Below are 21937 nucleotides of genomic sequence, written 5' to 3'. Positions count from 1 at the left end.
CAACCACCCCATAGTAGAGTCACCACAGTGGGAAATACAAAAACTCAAAAGAACCAAGATATTATTATTACAGCATAGCATCCCTGGCCTGTACCACTTACTCTCAAAGTAGTAAGCACTGAATCCCAGTACATGTGTATACTCTGAGTCTTTTTTCCCTATTAAAACCAAAAATACAAAAGGAATATGTGAAATATTTATGTATTGTTTAAATAATAATTACAAGGCAAATACCTATGCAACGAACCACCATCCAAGTCAAGGGTAAAAAACAAAATGAAGTACTCCCAGCAGCCAGTACCCTCTCTGTGTTGTCCCACTCCTTTACTCTCCTTTCCCTCCCAAAGTAACCACTGGGCTGTGTATGTATTCCTAAAATAATTTAATTTTCCTGGTTTTGAACATAATAAACATGAAATAATAATGGGTGTGGGCGAATTCTTTTGTAAATGGCTTTTTTGCTCAATGTGACGTTTGTAAGATTCCTCTATTGTGCTGCATATAGGTATAGTTTGCTTGTTCTCATTGCCGAAAATTTCATTATATAAATGTATCACTATTTATCCATTCTGTTATTGATGAACATGGAGTTGTGTCTATTTTGGGCCAATTTTTAAGAACACTGCTATGAATAGTTTTATATATATCTCTTGGTGCATGTGTTGAGTTTCTTTATGGAGTAGAATAGCTGAAACATAGGATATGCATATTTTCTACTTGGCTATGTGTTGCAAATTACTTGCAAGATGGTGGCATCAATGAAGATTCCTACTATCAACAGTATTCTTGTTGGTTGAAATCTTTGCCAACATTTACTACCGTCATACTTCAACTTATTGCCAATTTGGTGTGTGTATAACAATATCACATTGTATTTTTAAAGTAATCTCTCTAATTACCAAAGTGGTTAATTATCCTTTCATGTAATTTTTGGCTCCTTGTATTTTGTGTTTTATGAAGTCTTTGCTAATTTTTTTCTGTTAATATGTCTTTTTCTTATTGATTCATAGGCATTCTTAATATATTCTTCATACTCATCCTTTGTCACTTTTACGTGTTACACAAATTCTACAGTTTATGGCTTGATTTTTCACTCTTTTCATGGTGCCTTTTAATAATCAGAAGGTGTAATTTTAGTACTGTGAAATAGTCTTTTCCGTTACGTGCAGCACTTTTTTGTCTCTACTTTTAAGATATCTAAGATATTCTACAATATCTTCTAAAAGTTTGATAGTTTTGCCTTTACATTTAGATCCTCCAACTACCTGGAATTGATTTTGTGTAGTGTTAAATAGGGGTCCCATTTTATTTTTTCCACATAGGATATCCAATTTCTCAGCACCATTTGTTGAAAGAAAAGGTCCCACTTATCTGCAAGTCACCTCTGTAAGTACAAAATACCTAGAAGTTGGGCAGCCTGGGTGGCTCAGTGGTTTAGCGCCACCTTCAGCCCAGGGCCTGATCCTGGAGACGAAGGATCGAGTCCCAAATCAGGCTCCCTGTGGTGGAGCCTGCTTCTCCCTTTACCTGTGTCTCTGCTTCTCTCTGTGTCTCTCATGAATAAATAAATAAAATCTTTTAAAAAATACCTATAAGTCATGTGAATCTGCTTTTTGGACTCCCTACTCTGTTCTGCAGCTCTGTGTCTACTCCTGTGTCAGTTTCACTCTGTCTTTAATTAGTAAAGGCTCATGAGCTTGATACATTATAGGCAAGTCCTTTCATCTGATTTTAGTTAATCCATGATTTAGCAGGTGTCAGTAGTTTGTTCTTTATTATTGCTGAATGGTATTCCATTACATGGATACACCATATTTTTGCCTAACTACTCATGAGTGGATAGGCATTTGGTTGTTTCCAAATTTCAACTATGACTAATAATGCTGCTATGAACATTTGCATGTAATTTTTTGTGAAGACGTGTCTTCACCTTTCTTAGGTACATGCTCAGGTGGAATTGCTGGGCTATGTAGTAGTTTATATTTAACTTTTGAGAATCTGCCAAATTGTATTCTAAAGTAGCTGCCACATTTTATATTAAATATGTGTTTCACATAAATTTTCCACCATCCACAGACTCTTATTGTCATCTGTCTTTTTGAGTATAGTCTTTCTAGTGGGTGTGAAGTGCTATCTCATTGTGGTTTTGATTTGCATCTTCCTATTGACTAAAGATGTTGAATGTCTGTTCATGTGCTTGTTAGTTATTTGTATGTGTCTTTGAAGAAGCGTGTATTCCAAATCCTTTGACCATGTTTTGATTGTATCGTCATCTTATTACTGGGCTGTAAGAATTCTTTGTAAATTCTGGATACCAACTCTTTATTAAATATGTGTTTCACATATTTCCCCCGATTCTGTTACTTGTCTTTTCATTTTCTTAATGTTGCCTTTTTAACTGTAAAAATACTGAATTTCAATAAGGCCCTCCTATTCATTTTTCCAGAAATGAATCCTTATATTTAGAGTTAATTGATTTTTGACAAATGCAAGTCACTGACAAAAAGACAGTCAGTTCAAAGATGGTGCAGGAACAATTGGATATCCACATGTGAAAAAGATCACCTCACGCCATATACAGAAATTAACTCAAAATGGCTCACAGGTTTTAATGTAAGAGATAAAACAATAAAACTTTCAGAAGAAAACAGGAAAGAGAAACTCAAGATCTTTGGTTGGGCAAAGATTTTTTCGATTCTTGAATTCTTGTCCTGATTAAACACAATACATGTATGTCCATGTGTATTTGTATGTGGTATATGTGCATGGTGTAGGTAGGGAACTATGTAGCTACCTTTAGTCAAAATGATAAACTATTCTACTGGGATTGCTGACTAAAATTTGAATTATCAATAACATAAGAATGTTGAAAACAACATGCAAAGAAAAAGTGGCGATCCAGCCAGAACAGAAAATTCAGAGCTTGGCAGGTAGAAATCAAGACAAAGCTCTGTGTAAATAGTAAATGAATCCCTTTTTCAAATACTATGCAATGCTTACTTACATTTCAGGCTAAAAAATGTTGATTACCAGTGAGTCACTGACTACAGATTAAGAAGACAGTCTCCTACAGAAGGATGAATCTCTATCACCTAGGGAGATGCTGCATGCTTTAATGTTTGCAATGATTTTGTAATACTAAGATGAAATTCTTAAAGCCTATTATTTTCAACATGTGTAGGAAGAAACTGTTGAAGACTCACAATTCATCAAGAGGAACATTTCAGATACAAAGCCTCACTTTAAAAGTATTTTCTTCTATTAAATTCTATGGATTGCACCTAAAATTGTTAATAGCTAATTTTATAGACAAATAGCCACTTTCACCTCTACAAGAACACACAAGAATATGGGCATAAATCTTGGCCACCTGTGTTCACTGTGATTCAGTCAGTGCTTTGTGTCTCTTCATGAGTTGATGGAATCTTTGCTAAAGCCTCAATCTTGTTTCAGGGCAATATTTGTTTTCAAAATATATTTTCCAAAATAATTAAAACTGCATTATTGCTTATTAACATTTTAATATATTTTCAGGTACAGCTGGTTATTTATATATCTACCTATCCCTTTTAGGAAAAGTAACATTTTAAAAAAGATTTTATTTATTTACTTGACAGAGAGCACAAGCAGGGGCTGCTGCAGAGGGAGAGGGAGAAAAGTCTCCCCACTGAGCAGGGAACCCAATGTGGGGCTCAATCCCAGGACTCTAGAAACATGACCTGAGCTGAAGGCAGATGCTCAATTGACTGAGCCACTAGGAACCCAGGAAAAGTAACATATTTTATTGTGCTTTTGCTCCTTTACGAGTCGTTTTTGAATCACTGGAGCCATTGGTCAAGTATTGGAATTCTGCCTTCCAGCGTCTGACAAGGGTTTTAGAACAGTAAATGCTTCATACACTTTTATTGTAATAAAGTAAACATTCATTTTTAATACCGTAGTTGTAAAATCGCATTTCCCTAGCCCCAAGGTCTAATAGAAGAAAACATACAACAAAATCAGCCAAAATACTAAAATAATATTTTAGGAGAGACATATAGTTTTATCATTATTGTAATGAAGGCTAATTAATGTTTCAGTGCCAAGAGCCAAATGCCAACTTTTTCTTTCTTGAATACCTAGTAACACAATGTTCTCTCATTTATTCTAAAGAGATATGCTCTCTCTTCTTAGATCTGAGCCTCTATCTAAATCTCTCGGACAATTAAAAAATCAGACTTTTTAAATCCTGGGTGAAGTGGACTTAGCTGAGTCTCAGCTGACTTAGCTGAGTACAGACACATAACAAGAAGAGGCCCAGAAAAAGTTAGCCTTTTAATCATAGCTATTGTTCTAAGACTTATTGCTAATAACTACTCATTTCTTGGAAGTAGAAACAGTGTACTAGCTCATCAGAATTTCACATAAATCTGAAAGAGGAATGCTAAGTAGTGAAATAAATGAAGACAGCCTTGTTTTCAACTTGTGGTTAAGGGGACATTGGCAAAGCACATATACTGTGAAGTCTGCATATCAGATGAGCAAAATGGGTACTTTACCAAAAAATGAATTGAAAAAATTCACAAATTCTTTTAAAATTCTTTCCTTCTTGCCTTAGATATAACCTAGACTGGTTCTAAATAATTTTCTTAAATACTATCTGCAGTGATCTTTTCAGTTACAACCCTCTAGTCCTTCAGCCACCTGGAAACACCAAGTCCCACCTGGAGCCTTATCCTGTCCTCAGGGCCTGGGCCAGTGCAGTCCTCTATACTGGAGGAATTTTTAGAAGTCTTAGAGTAGCAGCTTATCTGCTCAGTATCAGAGGGGCCATTCTGCTGATCCTGCTCTGATACTGTAGCCTAGTTTCAGGCACTAAAATTTTATCTGGTTATTGGTAACCAAATCTCTATCTTGAACCACTAGAAACTTGAGCCTGTATTCTTCCGTCATGATCCTCAGTCCTATCTTGGGATCTTGCTTAGTATCTAGCTGGTGTAATACTCTCTGTAATGTTCTGTGGACTTCATATAGAGCCTTTCCCTAGAACTCCAGCCTTCACGAGTTATGTCTCCAATATACACCACCTGATAGCCGTGACACAGACTTTGCTCATGTCTGGATTTCTACCATTGCCCATTGTCAGAGTCTTCTAGAGACAGGTCCTATGCTTGGGCTAATTTCTTACTCTAATAGTAACTCTGGTAATACCTCTATTTTAAAAGATTTCTATTCAAACCAGTCAATAGTAAGTTTTAGATGTATCACTACATATACATCTGCTGCTTGAAATTCTGAAAGAAATTATTCCATACCTGTCTGAATGAATCCTGATTTATATCCATTAGTTGTGCCATTTTCTGGTGTCACAGTGGATGATCCTGAAGAGTTTGGTTTCATAGAGTGGCAAGTAGCAGAGGATTGTCGGCTTCTACATTCTAGGAAGGAGTAAGAATCATATTTTGGGAGGGGCCCAATATTCTGTTAAAACAGGTGATGGGAACACAGTTCATAAAATCTGTAAAATAAACTGCTGTTCCGTAAGTGGTAACCACATTCCTTCTCAGAGGTTCCCCCTCTGGAATTCTGAGTCCAACAGAATGTTCAAGATGATGAATTCACTTCATCTTCCTAAGGCCAGATGTCACATTTAGAAGAAAAAAAAGATCAGACTTTTGTTCTTCACAGATTAGTTACCAGGGGAAAATTGCTCATAACCAATATAACCATGGTAGTTTTATGGAGAAGATTGAGGCTAAAATACCTGTAATTTATAAAAAACCAATAAGCTTTCAGGACACCTGGGTGGCTCAGCGGTTGAACATCTGCTTTCGGCTCAGGGCCTGATCCCAGGGTCCAGGACTGAGTCCCGCATTGGGCTCCCTGCGAGGAGCCTGCTTCTCCCTCTGCCTATGTCTCTGCCTCTCTCTCTCTCTGCATCTCTCATGAATAAATAAATAAAATCTTAAAAAACAAACAAACAAAATAAACCAAAAAACATCAATAAGCTTTCAAATGCTAGTTAACCTCCTATCAGAATCGAGGTAAGCTGTCTTTAACACTCTTACCTCAACTTTATGTCCAAAAACTGAAGCAAAGGAAAATATATAGGTAGAAGAGAAATTTTTAAAATGCTCAAATTCTCGGGATCCCTGGGTGGCGCAGCGGTTTGGCGCCTGCCTTTGGCCCAGGGCGTGATCCTGGAGAACCGGGATCGAATCCCACATCAGGCTTCCGGTGCATGGAGCCTTCTTCTCCCTCCGCCTGTGTCTCTGCCTCTCTCTCTCTCTCTGTGACTATCATAAATAAATAAAAATTTAAAAATTTTTAAAAAATGCTCAAATTCTTAGTTTTTATTAAAGGAAATACACACACACATATATAATATATATATATATATATATATATATATATATATATATATATATATATATATATATATTCAAGGTGATTTCTGATCATGCAACACAAAGCTTCATTTTAGGTAAGCCAATATTAATGGAGCTTTACTGTAATACTTTAATAATATTTTGAATTGAGTCAGGTAGAGAGCAATTACTATGACACCCTGTGGGGTTGTACCTTCCAAATGAATTGTACTACATGTTATACTATATTAGTCTTTAAAGGCAGCGGGTGAAAAAGAAATATAAATGGTTGCAAATGACCAGGTTAATTATAGAGGATTCTTTAGAGAGTTTCCAAGTTTATCAAATATATGCAAGGGCTGGAAGCAGTTTTCTATAACCTTCATTGCTAGAACCTTCCTTGAAGAGATACTGTACTTTAGCCTAAAGGATATCTCTACATTTATGTGTATTACATGCATGATATTGCACATTGATTATATGCAATTGATATTATATGTCTACATATCTATATATAGATAGATAATATACACATACCCATTTCTAATTCTAGAATAGCAACCGCTATAAATGTGAGGCTTCAGATGCCTGACTGGCTCAAATGGTAGAGCATGTAACTCTTTTTTTTTTTTTAAGATTATTTATTTATTTGACAGAGAGATCGAGCCAGCGAACACAAGCAGGGTGGGCAAGATGGCAGAGGGAGAGGGAGTAGACTCCCTGCTGAGTAGGGAGTTGGACACGGGGCTCTATCCCAGGACTCTAGGGTCATGACTTGAGCCGAAAGTAGAAGCTTAACTGACTGAGCCACCCAGGTGCCCCTAGCATGTAACTCTTATTCTCAGCATTGTGTGTTCAAGTCCAACATTGAGTGTAGAGATTACTTAAAAATAATACCTTTTAGGGGCACCAGGGTGGCTCAGCTGGTTAAGCATTCAACTCTTGATTTCAGCTCATGTTTTGATCTCAGGGTTGAGGGACTGAGCCCCAAGTTGGTTCTGTACTCAGTGGGAAGTCTGTTTCTCTCCCTCTGCCTTTCCCTCTGCTCCTCTCACTGCTTGCACACACACTCTCTCTCTCAAATAACTAAATCTTTAAAAAAAATCTTTGTAAAAAAATAAATAAAATCTTAAAAAAAATTTTTTTTTAAATGTAAGGCTTCAAAAGCCACTCAGGATTATTGTACCTGGCTTGGAACATGCAGAATTTCCTAAAGAATTATATATCATTTAAAATGCAACCAAGAGTAATTACAGTGGAAGAATTAAAGGAAAATCTATACTTATAATTTGGATTTATTATACTATTTCTTACAGTCAGGCCAAAATCTTGCATAGATAACAAATGGAAGCATTTAAGACAATTATATTGTCTTAATAATTAAGGAAAGTCTCAGAATCTAAGTAACTGCTCAAAAAAATAAGGATTAGATTATTCCATTGGATTAGAACAATGAATAAAACTTGTGGCAAGTCCTATTGACCACACGAAGAGGTCGATGAGGTTTCAATTGGATTCAACTCTATAAATAAGTTAGTTAAGTTCTTCGTAACTTAAAAAAACCAAAACTTCACCAACTTAAGAGTGCACTTCCCCAGGTATGGTGAAGAAAGCATTATTTGTTCTACAGTGTGTATAGTTCTAATGAAAACAGAAAATTATATATGTTTGGGAATTACCAAAGAACCTAAATAAAGTTGAAAAAGGATGTAACCAGGAAAATGACACTTTGAGGTCCTCTCTAAGTGACAGAAGAGGTGGAAAGAGTCTGTCTGCACCTTACCCTCCCAAGAGACAAATACAAAGAGACATGTACTTTTCCTAAACCCGACAGTCTCTATTGAAAATAGAAAGAAATAAAAAAAAAGAAAAATAAAGAAAGAAGCTAGTCAAATAACCTGTCAGAGAGTTTTACATCTTTGGATAGTCTTCTGAACTTGGGATATTTATCTATATCATATCTGAATTGTGAACTCTGTATAGGTCATTTATTACTACTGTAACATTCTCATTCCCTTCCTTCCTTTTCCTTTCTCTCCAGAAGTTGACGCTACCTTTCCAGCAGATAAGAGGTCCTTTTGACAATACACCCTGGGAGCTTCTGACTAGGTAGTACTTTAAGTGCTTCTGCTTCTTTGGCTGGGTGGTGAGTTTCAAGTTAATATGGTTGGAAAATTCTGTGAAATATCGAAATCCTCTTTCTCCACAGCCAATACAGTTTCCAGAAAACCCTAAAAGAAGGAAAAACAAAGTTACTAGTGGACTAGTAAATTGATAAAATACTTTCACATACAAAAGGTATAGAAATATTCCGACTTTTTGACCCAATAACTTCCTAATTTCAAGGAAAAAATAATTTTAAAAAGCAAAGTTATTTATGAAGACTGATGGTAATTTAAATCCTGCTGTAAGAGGATAATGGTTAAGGAAACAGAGTGGATGTGGAAAGTGTCATGTGATAGAATTCATATAGTTGACATGAAAATATGTAAAAGTTTGGTCCTAGACATATCCATTTTTCCTTTCTCCCACACTCCCTTCTTAGAGAATCTGTTGGCCCTCATTCTCTGCCCTACCCATCACATGGACTTGCCATCATGGCCACAGCTGATTAGACTGTGCTATTATCTGATCCAGTGTGGGACAGTCAGTCTCCTAGAATTTTAAAATAAATACAAAAATAACCAGTCAGATGGCACTGGACCCTGGATTTGTAAGATCTTATAAAACTGGAAGCCAAGCTGCCTGTCAGCTAAGATGTGGGAGAGAATAAATTGAGAACCATGAAGAGGAAGCTGAAGCTCGTCTGCAGATAGGAAAGGGTATACAGTGATAGGCAAACCCAAGGCACTGCCAACTTTCCAGTTTCTATGACATCTAGCTGTACCTTCTCACATGAGTTTTCTGAGAGTCCCATTTCCTCTTTATTCACCTCCCTGTACTCAAACTAGCATATTATTCCTTTAGATCTAACATCTAAACAATTCTCACTCAGATTAATCAAACAAAATAAAACTTTCAGTGACCTACTTATAGTAGGGGACACAGAAAGAAGAAATGGAGAAGGTGAAGAGGATGAGAGGCCATCCTTTGCTAAATTGGAAATGAGCCCCCTAATACCAGAGGAAAGTTGCACAGAAAGAGTATGAATTCCTCTGGTTGTGACTGCTGAGGACACAACATATATACTGCTATGTAGTGAATGAGGACAAAAAAAAAGCTGTAAATGAGAAAGGGCATTCCCAACTCATACATACAATATCTCTCTATATACGTAACTAACTTAAAATAAATCTACTGATGAAGTGATACATTCTCTTTAAACTCCAAAACAATCTGTTACATAATTAACAAAGATAGAAAAGGAGAAAAGAGAAAGGCCACCAGGATTAAAGACAGAATATTTCACAATGTACCAATCTCAGAATGCTGACAATCAAGTCCGAGCATTTAGAAATGGCAGTCCAATTTATTATTATTTACTCAGCAATTATTTATTGAGCATCTACCTATATACCAGGCATTGTGTGAAACTGGAAAAATAGAGACAGTGGTAATTTCTGATCAGTTACATAATACTAGTAAGTCCATGTAATTAGTCTATTACTGTTATTTTATAGAATTATAAACATTAATATAATTTGATAAATTATTTAAAATATGTTCAGAGATGGTTTGCATTTGAGAGCATTTGGCTTTCTGTCCAATACCTTAGAGCTACAGGCCAAAAAAAATCATCAATGTCAACTGCATAGTTCACCAAGTTCCCAAGCCATTTAACCATCCATCTCTCCATGCATTCGTGGATCTATCCAACAAATCCATCCATCCATCCAACAAATACTTGTACTCTACCATGCACTAGGCAGTGTTTCAAGTACTAGGTTTTCAGCATGACAAAAGCAGACAAAACCACTGCTTCCATGTAACTTACATTGTGGTGTGATAATCATGCCTTGGTAGAAAAATGCCTAGTTTGTGAGGCAGATGTAGTACCCAAACACAGTAAAATGATAAAAGAACACTTTAGCAAAAATAATTAAAGACATTGTCTTTAATTACTAATTCATAAAAGATTAGTGTGAGAATTAGAATTAACTAATTACTGAGGTGAGGTTTTATCTTTTTTCTTTTGCCTATTCTCTGAGGTGAAAAGGAAGAGAGGATAAGGAGGAAGCAACACAACAGAACTGGATAATCTTCAAAGAACAGAAATGGTACACTGATGATAAGCATTAATAATATTAAAGAGATAGAATTCTACAGCTCCTTTTTCAAACTCTGTATGGTTTCAGTAATAACCTTTGTTCAAGGGAGATTTTTTGTCTGCTCAAAGTTCTTGTTGTCATCATCACAAAAAATGATTCTTCGTACAACTAAACTAGCTTTCTAGCTTTTCTGTCAATCAATTATTCCAATTGTATGGTAGATTTGGGACACATGAATGCACTGCCAACTGGATCAATATATTTTTTAATCAATCCCCCCACAGGGCGGTATGCAGATTGAATCTGCATAATTTACATAAAAGGTTAGGCAAATTGATATTGGAGTCCACCAGGATTCTAGTATATTTGAAGCTTACATTTTTTCCCCACTATATCTTAATGAATACTAAAATAATCTATCATCAGTAAGAATGTTGGATGGATGTTAACTATTAAACAACAGAGTATTGAACATATAGAATCTCAACAACATACTTATCCAAGAGAAAACTTCAACCATTTTGTTGTACTATGCTTTCAATTTAGAAAGTGGTTAGTAGGGGATCCCTGGGTGGCTCAGTGGTTTAGTGGGGGCGTGATCCTGGAGACCCAGGATCAAGTCCCACATCGGGATCGCTGCATGGAGCCTGCTTCTCCCTCCACTTGTGTCTCTGCCTCTCTCTCTGCGTCTCTCATGAATAAATAAATACAATCTTTAAAAAAAAGAGAAAGTGGTTAGTAAAAAATTATGCCCAGTCACAAGGCTAGAGAAAGTAAGCAAAATTCCATTTCTGTAATGAAATGTAAGCATTTCTGTAATGAAATGGAATTTTGTCATATTTATTAACACGACAGAGTGGTAGAATAACTACCATGTAAAGAACAAGTATTCTGTTCCAGACACTATGCTGGATGGGTGTCTTATAAACATCATTTGATCTTTAAAACCTTGCAAGGTAGGCATCACTGGCCTCTTTATACAGATGAGGAATCTGAGACCTCAGATTATAGCTATAATCAAGCTATATTATAGCTTGCCTATTATGAAAGTACTAAGTGCTAAATCTGGCATTTTAATCCCCAATTCCAACTCCCAATGCCCATGGTCTTTGATCTCCTATTCCTGGTAACATATAATTATGAAATCTATTATTCTGATAATGTTTGTTGTGTCCTTTCTGTGATATGTTCTAGGAGGATTCCTCTAGCCATGAAGAATCATTGAAAAAGAAGACATCATGAGAGATTTTTCTGTTTGTGATCAGAGCCACATGTCAACTATTCCATTTGATGACACTATAATGCTTTAATTTTTTTATGTTTGTGTTTTGTTTGTTTTTAGTAATCTCTACACCCAACATGGGGCTCAAACACATGATCCTGAGGTCAAGAGTCACATGCTTTTCCAAATGAGCCAGCAAAGTGCCCTGATGCTATTAAAATGCTTTTAAAATGTTAAAAAGAAGTTTCCCAAAATTATTATATCACAAGACGACTAGGTTACTAGCTTTGTGTCTTATCATTTTTGTGTCCCTACATCACAGCCTAGCATGGTTTTTGGCACATACTACATTTTGAACAAATAGTGTTGAATGACTGAGTGGACAAATGAGGATTTGGAAACTTCTTTGATAATGTAGTCCAATGTATAAACATTACCATTAAGCTTCTGTGTTAAACCATCTGCTCAAAATCACTAAAAGTAAAGAAAATTAACATCTTTTTTATGAAACCCTAATGGAAATTATCACTTCTTTTCCTATGAACGAAGAGAAGACTTTGGATTGTAACTTAAGGAACCTTTATAAAGCATGGGCAGGGGTACTTTCTGACCCTAAATACTGATATATGTATTTCTAAACTTTCTGATAATACTGTATGTATAACTAGGAAAAATGCATCAAACTAAATAAGCACAGCTCACAACCAAAACAATTCTTGAATTCTTTGCCTTCTTTTCTCTTTTTCATTTTTGTTATTTATTTGCACCAAAAACATCTATTTGATTGCACCTACAGAAAGAGAAATTCTGAGAAACAAAAACTCCAGAGAAACACAGAAACAAAGAAAGCAACAAACCTTATGTGACATCTTATCTTCTTTTTTTTTTTAAAGATTTTATTTATTTATTCATGACAGAGAGAGAGAGAGAGAGAGAGAGAGAGAGAGAGGCAGAGACACAGGCAGAGCTGAGAAGCAGGCTCCATGCAGGGAGCTCCACATGGGACTCGATCCCGGGTCTCCAGGATCACACCCCAAGCCGAAGGTGGCACTAAACCGCTGAGCCACCGGGGCTGCCCCATCTTATCTTCTTAATTATCTTCTCAATTATTAAAACTAATTTAAAAATAAATCTTATTTTTATTTCCCATGATGTAAGGAAACTAGGTTATAAATAAGGACAAACTCAAAGTAATACAGAAAGTAAAACAATTCTGAGATACAGTTAAACATTTTACATCATATGTATATTCCTAGTTATTTTGTTTGAACTCACGCTAAATATAAAATAAGAATCATATCAATCAAGTGTAGTTAGGAATAATGGGTGATATGGAGAAACTACCAACAACTTACAAAGTAATATAGTTGAATAATTGAGAGTTGACTTGACATCAGGTCCAAATCAATGACTCTATAAGAAGTGAATCCTGCTTTGCTTTACAAAGTATTAATATTTGATAAATCTCATGCCATCCTTTAAGCCTGGTTTTAAAAAGTATCTTTGAGGTGGGTGTTTTGAGAATGAATAGAAAATAAAAGATAATTTTAAAGAAGTTACTAAAAGAAAAAAATGTTTCACACTTGAGTTAAACTACAGAATTCTCAAATAATTCTATTTTAAAGAAAATTCTATGGTAATTTAAAATAAACTTATAGCTTAACTCCTTCATCTTAGAGGGAGTTTTATAGATGTAGAATACTCACCTAAAAGTGCATTTTTCCCATGATCATCTGGTAGAAATCGCTTGTCTACAGCACACACTAGAATGTGTTCAGGAAGATTGGGAGACTTGGCCCCCACCAGGAGGAACCCTGCTGGGATGTCAATTTGTTCCATACACAGAGATACCAAACGCAAATCCTTTCCCGCTTGACAAAAACCTAAAAACCAGTAAAAAAAGAACACAGTGAAATGTTTAGAAAAGTTCTCTTTTATCATGCGTTTGGAGGGTGGATTCACCTGTCGGAATCAGCATTAAGGACTAAATTTAAAGTCCATACATTTTAACCAGACACAAAATAAGGTATTTTGAAAAGATACAAAAAGGAGGTATTTCTGACAGATTCAGCCAACACTGATGACTTCATATTTTCTGATCCACAGGTATGCTAATGATAAAATATACACAGCAAACTTTGGAAACTGTACATGATTTTTATTGCATATAATACAATATTTTTATATTTTCAGTGCAAGTTCACTTCTATAAATGGTGACTGTCATAGAAGAGGGAGGCTTTCCATTTTACGTAGGGAGAGACTGAACCTCAGAATTTGGTGGCTCATAAATGAATGACTAGAACTAGAACTCAGAACTGTGAAGTCATCTTCATGAGCTACCACTGAAAAATATACCTTTCTCTAAGAGCTCACATTATAGTTTATTGAAAGAATGTATAAGGAGCCAACAATCACAAAACAATATTACAGAGCTATATTCTGCTGCAAAGCACCTATTTCACATCTTCTGGGAGATAATCAGACCTCCCCGAAACCTAATCACATGATTCTCCCTGGAAAACTGTGATATTCTAGACTGACTGGAGTTGGCACCTGATCCAAGCTGGCCACTGTAACAGCCCTCCTTTCTGGCTATAGTTGATCAGTCAGGGGCACCTGACATTAACTAGGCCAATCAGAGCTTTTTCTCTAGGAATTCTGAACATGGAGCCAGGAAGTGGCTTAGTTTGGTCTGTGGCAGCTTGGTTCCTTGCCTTGTGAGAGAAATCTGTCAGCACTGTCAGCAGACAGGAGGTTCAGGGGGAATGTTCTAGCAGTATGTGGGCCCCTGAAACTCAGTGTATGTGTCTTTCCCATGGTTTGATCATGAAACACTTTGCTTAGGAATTCTTCAAATAATGTCTTCATTCTACCTAAAGCTAATCTCAGTTGGGTTGGGTTGGGTTTCACTTGCAGCTAAAAGAGGGTGAATAAAAGTATGATAAATACTATTTCAGAGAGTTGTGGAAGATAAAGGATGGACATCTAACTCTCCGCACACAAACCTGAGAGGACCATCATCATCACCCAATACAAAGTAGAGAATAACTATGCTAAATCTTCACGTATCAGTTCATAGTAGGATGTTAACCAAATTGCCAACAAACAAATTGGATGTGATCAGCTAGTATATGAGAAATAATAAGAAAACAATATCCAAACATTGTGTGAAACTGTAGTGCAAATAAATCTACTATATGGTTTGGCTCATCAAACCTCAAAAGTAGACATAATGGTACTAGAAGAAGTCAACAGAAGAAAGACTAAAATAATAAAACATTGTGGTTCAATCACTTAAAGCCCACAGGTCCCCTTTTAATATGAAAAACTTTCAAGTTTAACTTTTAGTTTTGTGAATTAAGAAAAACAATAGCAGGATGTTACTGTGATTTTTTTAAAACAATTTTGAATGAATCTATATTTATTATTTACAATATAATCTATAGGTATTTGAAAAACAGTCATTTGTACATGTGAGTCATATTATTTACTTCATTTACAAACATTTTTTGGAAACTATGGATACATAAAACCCCTAAAAAATTCTGCTGTCCTCACCCCATTTAAGGGACAGGACTCACAGACTTGAAAGTGGGGAAATGATGATAATGATGACGACATTGGTGGCAGAAAAATATATGGAGCACTTAACATATGCCAGGTACAGTGCTAACCACTGTATAGATTTATCTTATTTAGTCCTCTCAACAACTACCAATTTCTTTCCAAAGATGGAGAAATTGAGGCTCAGAAAGGCTAGGGAACTTGTCTAAGGTTATGTAATGAGTTCAGTAATGTTCAGGGATATAAGACATGGGAAATTTACTATATAAAAATAGACCAAAAGGTATACTACTCAATTTGGCAAAAGAAAAGCTAAAAACAATCATAATCCAGATCTAAAACCATGAAAGGTGAACAAAGACATTTAACCAAATTCGAAAATACTAAATCTTAAGAGGCATTCTTTTTATTTTATTTTTCAAAGATTTTATTTATTTATTTGAGAGAGATTGCACACAAGCAGGTGGAATAGCAGGCAGAGGGAGAAGAGAGGGAGAGGGAGAGGGAGAGGGAGAAGCAGGCTCCCCTCTGAGTGGGGAGCTCAACGTGGGGCTCAATCGCAGGATCCTGGGATTGTGACACGAACCAAAGGCAGATGCTCAACCAACTGAACCACCCAGTGCCCCCCCTCTAGGAGGCATTTGAAAGTCCTGAAAGAAGCACTAATTTTTTTAATCAAAGGAATTATTAATTTGTGTAGACACTACACCGAGAAACACATTTCCCATAAGAAATGGTACCTTCATCATCACTTGCTTCAAAAGGCATAATTAAACTCAGTGATGAGAGGTTCATGATTACCTATTAGTGGAAAACAGGATGCTAGGGGAACTGTCTTTGGCACTTAGAAGTAGTAATACAACCTTCCTACAACTTTGACTCACACCGCATTAGCAAGAATAGACTAGATGAAACAATGACTCTGTACTGATTTATAGAATTTGCAAATTATTATGAGCTTTTTAGAACATCAGAGCTATATAGAACCTCAAGATCATCTGATACAGCATCTCCGAACAGGTAGTTATCAAACTCCTAGGGATTTATAAAGGTATTCTGTGATACTTGGAATTACAAGTCAAACTAAGAAAATTACCAATTTCTGAAAACTAATAAATAATGATTCTAATACCCTACTTTTAAAACAGAATGTTCTGAGGGCCTTCCCTGGTATGTGTGTAGGGATAGTGAAAACCAGCTGAATGAACTCCAGGACTCACTTGTTTGAATCCCATATCAGTGTGTGGTTTTGATTTCACACCATTGTTTTTATTATCAGGCTTAATTTATACTTGTAATACACTCTTGGTTAATGATGGGAAGCTCAGAGGGCACTGATTGTGTTAATGAGCATGGTCATTTTACAAATGTGTCTAAAGATGCTCTTGTTAGGTATGAAAGTTAGATTCGATCCCAACCTCACTCATTAAATTATCAAATTATATAAAATGCACCAATATGTTTCTAGGACACCAAAAAAATGTCAAGGTAAAATTTAGTGATTATAATCCAATTTGGCTTTCCATGTTAAGAGGGAAAAGCCTACCTCATTCTGCAGCATGTTCAGTAGCAGAAAATCTGCAAGCAGCAGCCTGAAACCTTTTCATCATATAGAGCAAAAATACAAAAATTACAAAAATAAGCTAGTATACCCTTTTAATCTTAAATTATAAAATTTCAAAATGTGGGTATTAAAATTAGATTTAAAAAAAATAAAATAAAATTAGATTTTGAGTTTCTTCTTCTTTTTTAAAAAAAGGTTTTAAAATTTATTTCAGAGAGAGAGCGAGAGAGAGCGCAAACATCAGCTGGGGAAGGGGCAGAGGGAGAAGCAGACTGCCTGCCGAGCAGAGAGGGACCTGGAGCTCCAACCCAGGACCCTTGATCATGACCTGAGCTGAAGGCAGATGTTTAACTGACTGAGCCACTCAGGTGCCCCTTGACTTCCTATTTTGATGCCGGAAAGCATTTAAATACACTTAACCCCCTAAAGAGCTATAATATTTCATTTTTGAATTTATCAATAAAATCATGCTTTTTCTTACACAACTAATTTTAAATAAGTAGCAATTACTTAATAAAATGTAGACAATTTTTCTCATATGCATGAATAAGATCAAAAACTATATTAACATACTGGTTTAAAATAAATACTTTCTACTTAAAATCAATTCTTTATCACATGTCATGTAGTGACAGAATTTGGTTTTAAACCCCTGAGGATGGGGATCCCTGGTGGCTCAGAGGTTTAGTGCCTGCCTTCGGCCCAGGGTGTGATCCTGGAGTCCAGGGATCAAGTCCCACATCGGGCTCCCTGCATGGAGCCTGCTTCTCCCTCTGCCTGTGTCTCTGCCTCTCTCTGTGTCTCTCTCATGAATACATAAATAAAATCTTTAAAAAAAAAAAACCCTAAGGAGTTCAAGAGAATATATATTACTGTAAGTTCAAATCCTCAGTAACCGGAAGACGTGGAACTAAAACCCAAGTCTCTTGACTCCAAAATGACATTCCTTTACACTCATTAACATCCCTTTGAATCATATAATACTTCACCTTCCCTCGGTCTGATGTAGAACATTCTTCTATTGTTTCTTCCTTGCCTTTTTTTTTATCCCCTTGAGTTCCACTTTCTAACTTTTCAGGGTGAATCCTAGGGAAGCACTTTCCACACCAGTCCCTGCCTCATAGCCATGGTCTATCGGCACCACCTACCTCATACTTGCTGATGAATCCTTAAAATTCATGGTTTTTTTTTTTTGGATAAGATTTCTAAAAGCAATACATTGCAGCAAAGGGAGACCACGGGGGAAGCAGAATTTTGGTTCTGGGCTTAACAGAGATAGAGTCAAGAAGACATAGTGTGGGGAACACCTGAAGAAAGTAGGATTTTCTACAGAAAAAAAAAAGGTGATTTCAGGTGATTTCTGTGGAAAAAGAGAACTACACAGTCTGCTCAAATTAAGAAGTACAAATAGTTTTCAGTACTACAGCCTTTCAGGGTTTTCCCACTTAAGATATGAGGACATCTAGAGGTCGAAAGTAATAATTATTAAACAATGACTGGATTCTAGGAGAAGCTTGTTTTCTACTCTCCTTCTCCTAAAAAAATGTTTAAGGGGTACTTATGACAATGAAAAGAGAAAATGTCCTATTTTATGCTTTAAAAAAAGCCACAATGATGAGAATATGTAAAAGGGGGACAAGAACCAACTGACGGTACTTCCAATATCCAAAACTGGAACAATCTGAGGAACAAAATAGGATTGTATTAGAACTCAATATAAAATAAATATCTAATAAATAAATAGATATCCATGAGTGCATAATGATATAAATGACTGAATAAATTAATAAATGGGGTGGGGGAAAGAGACTAATTTCCATGCAGAATTTCAAATAATTTATGTAGATACTCTCCCCTCAAGAAGGTGGAGCATAATTCCCTATTCCTTAAGTATAAGCTGAGCTTAGTGACTTTCTTCCACAGAATGGAAAGTGGGGGAAAGAATGGAGATAACACTACCTCAGCCAGGTGATCTAGGTCAACAACAGTCATAAATCATGTTGATAGCATGTACCCTTAACACAATATGATGAAAATGACACATTGTGATCTCCCTTTCTCAAATCCATAACCCAAGTTTAACCAGGAGAAAAACATCAGACAAATTTCAGTAGAGGGTCACCTACAATATACCTTACCAATAATTCCTAAAACTGTCAGGGTCACCAGAAAAAAGGAAAATCTGAGAAACTGTCACAGCCCAGAGGAGCCTAAGGAGATATGATGACTAATTTAGTATCCTGGTAGGATTCTGGAACAGAAAAAGGATATTAGGGAAAAATTAAGAACCCAAATAAACTATGAACTTTAATTATTATTAAAAATTAATAATGGGGCGTCTGGGTGACTCAGTATGTTAGGTGCCTGCTTTTGACTCAGGTCATGATCCCAGAGTCTTGGGATTGGCCCCTTGTCAGGCTCCCTGCAGAGTAGGGAATCTGCTTCTCTCTCATCCTCCTCTCCTCCCCACCGCCAAGTAAATAAATAAATAAAATCTTTAGAAAATTAGTAATAATGTAAGATGTCAACCATAGGAGGAACTGCAGGGATATACAGATACTCTATAGTATTTTCTCAACTTTTCTTTAAATCTAAAATTGTTTCTAAAAATTAAAGTCTATTTTTACAATGTCCTATTTTATCTTCTTTTCCTCATGTTCCTCGCCAACACAAGCCACTCAGCCAATTCAATTTAAGAGGAAAGAAAATAAAAGTGAAAGAGAAGGCAAGGCTAAGTCCAGCAACAGGGTCAGGAAGAAATGGCCAGAAATGGTTGCAAAATCAAGAAAAAGTTCCTGTTTAGTTTGTAATTATTCTGAGAATACAGTCACCTGGCAAGGGTCTGACCTTTTACCGTGATATCTTTTCATTGTTTCCTCTAAACCCTCGTTCTTGGGATTCAGATCAGCTAATAATTTACAAAATACATTATCAGGGATCCCCAATTAAGAAAAAACATTGTGTAAAGAGCAATATTTAGGTTTTTTTTTTTAAGATTGAAAATAAGCTGTGTGTCTGTAAAGAAGAGCGGGTAGCTAAAGAATCTATGAAATGTGATTATATTTGAAGGTCTGTAGGATCCAAGTATCTGGTATAGTAGGTAGTTCTAGTCTCTAGAAATATGTCAGATTATTAATATAATAAAGAGCAATTATTCAATCTCAATTAAAACAGCACAAAACAAGGGATCCTGGGGGGCACATCGGCTCCCTGCATGGAGCCTGCTTCTCCCTCTGCCTGTGTCTCTGCCTCTCTCTGTGTCTCTCTCATGAATACATAAATAAATCTTTAAAAAAAAAAAACCCTAAGGAGTTCAAGAGAATATATATTACTGTAAGTTCAAATCCTCAGTAACCGGAAGACGTGGAACTAAAACCCAAGTCTCTTGACTCCAAAATGACATTCCTTTACACTCATTAACATCCCTTTGAATCATATAATACTTCACCTTCCCTCGGTCTGATGTAGAACATTCTTCTATTGTTTCTTCCTTGCCTTTTTTTTTATCCCCTTGAGTTCCACTTTCTAACTTTTCAGGGTGAATCCTAGGGAAGCACTTTCCACACCAGTCCCTGCCTCATAGCCATGGTCTATCGGCACCACCTACCTCATACTTGCTGATGAATCCTTAAAATTCATGGTTTTTTTTTTTTGGATAAGATTTCTAAAAGCAATACATTGCAGCAAAGGGAGACCACGGGGGAAGCAGAATTTTGGTTCTGGGCTTAACAGAGATAGAGTCAAGAAGACATAGTGTGGGGAACACCTGAAGAAAGTAGGATTTTCTACAGAAAAAAAAAAGGTGATTTCAGGTGATTTCTGTGGAAAAAGAGAACTACACAGTCTGCTCAAATTAAGAAGTACAAATAGTTTTCAGTACTACAGCCTTTCAGGGTTTTCCCACTTAAGATATGAGGACATCTAGAGGTCGAAAGTAATAATTATTAAACAATGACTGGATTCTAGGAGAAGCTTGTTTTCTACTCTCCTTCTCCTAAAAAAATGTTTAAGGGGTACTTATGACAATGAAAAGAGAAAATGTCCTATTTTATGCTTTAAAAAAAGCCACAATGATGAGAATATGTAAAAGGGGGACAAGAACCAACTGACGGTACTTCCAATATCCAAAACTGGAACAATCTGAGGAACAAAATAGGATTGTATTAGAACTCAATATAAAATAAATATCTAATAAATAAATAGATATCCATGAGTGCATAATGATATAAATGACTGAATAAATTAATAAATGGGGTGGGGGAAAGAGACTAATTTCCATGCAGAATTTCAAATAATTTATGTAGATACTCTCCCCTCAAGAAGGTGGAGCATAATTCCCTATTCCTTAAGTATAAGCTGAGCTTAGTGACTTTCTTCCACAGAATGGAAAGTGGGGGAAAGAATGGAGATAACACTACCTCAGCCAGGTGATCTAGGTCAACAACAGTCATAAATCATGTTGATAGCATGTACCCTTAACACAATATGATGAAAATGACACATTGTGATCTCCCTTTCTCAAATCCATAACCCAAGTTTAACCAGGAGAAAAACATCAGACAAATTTCAGTAGAGGGTCACCTACAATATACCTTACCAATAATTCCTAAAACTGTCAGGGTCACCAGAAAAAAGGAAAATCTGAGAAACTGTCACAGCCCAGAGGAGCCTAAGGAGATATGATGACTAATTTAGTATCCTGGTAGGATTCTGGAACAGAAAAAGGATATTAGGGAAAAATTAAGAACCCAAATAAACTATGAACTTTAATTATTATTAAAAATTAATAATGGGGCGTCTGGGTGACTCAGTATGTTAGGTGCCTGCTTTTGACTCAGGTCATGATCCCAGAGTCTTGGGATTGGCCCCTTGTCAGGCTCCCTGCAGAGTAGGGAATCTGCTTCTCTCTCATCCTCCTCTCCTCCCCACCGCCAAGTAAATAAATAAATAAAATCTTTAGAAAATTAGTAATAATGTAAGATGTCAACCATAGGAGGAACTGCAGGGATATACAGATACTCTATAGTATT

At 36.1% G+C, this 21937-nt stretch overlaps 1 protein-coding gene across 6 annotated transcripts in view; it reads right to left on the bottom strand.

Annotated features, from left to right (window-relative positions):
• GREB1L (GREB1 like retinoic acid receptor coactivator) overlaps positions 1-21937 on the bottom strand; it is a 264390-nt gene that overhangs the window by 105509 nt on the left and 136944 nt on the right. For 5 of the 6 annotated variants that reach the window (XM_041754040.1, XM_041754118.1, XM_041754196.1 and 2 more), the window contains 3 exons: positions 13484-13660; positions 8402-8578; positions 5295-5417 (listed from right to left, as the gene is read on the bottom strand). In XM_041754040.1, coding sequence (XP_041609974.1) covers positions 5295-5417; positions 8402-8578; positions 13484-13660 — 477 coding nt within the window. The remainder of the gene's footprint in view (positions 1-5294; positions 5418-8401; positions 8579-13483; positions 13661-21937) is intronic. The other variant, XM_041754343.1, reaches the window with a different exon arrangement.

The sequence above is a fragment of the Vulpes lagopus genome, chromosome 1, assembly GCF_018345385.1.
Source record: "Vulpes lagopus strain Blue_001 chromosome 1, ASM1834538v1, whole genome shotgun sequence".
NCBI lineage: Eukaryota > Metazoa > Chordata > Mammalia > Carnivora > Canidae > Vulpes > Vulpes lagopus.
Note: the sequence above shows the minus strand (reverse complement) of the source record. Positions and strands in the feature narration are given on the sequence as shown.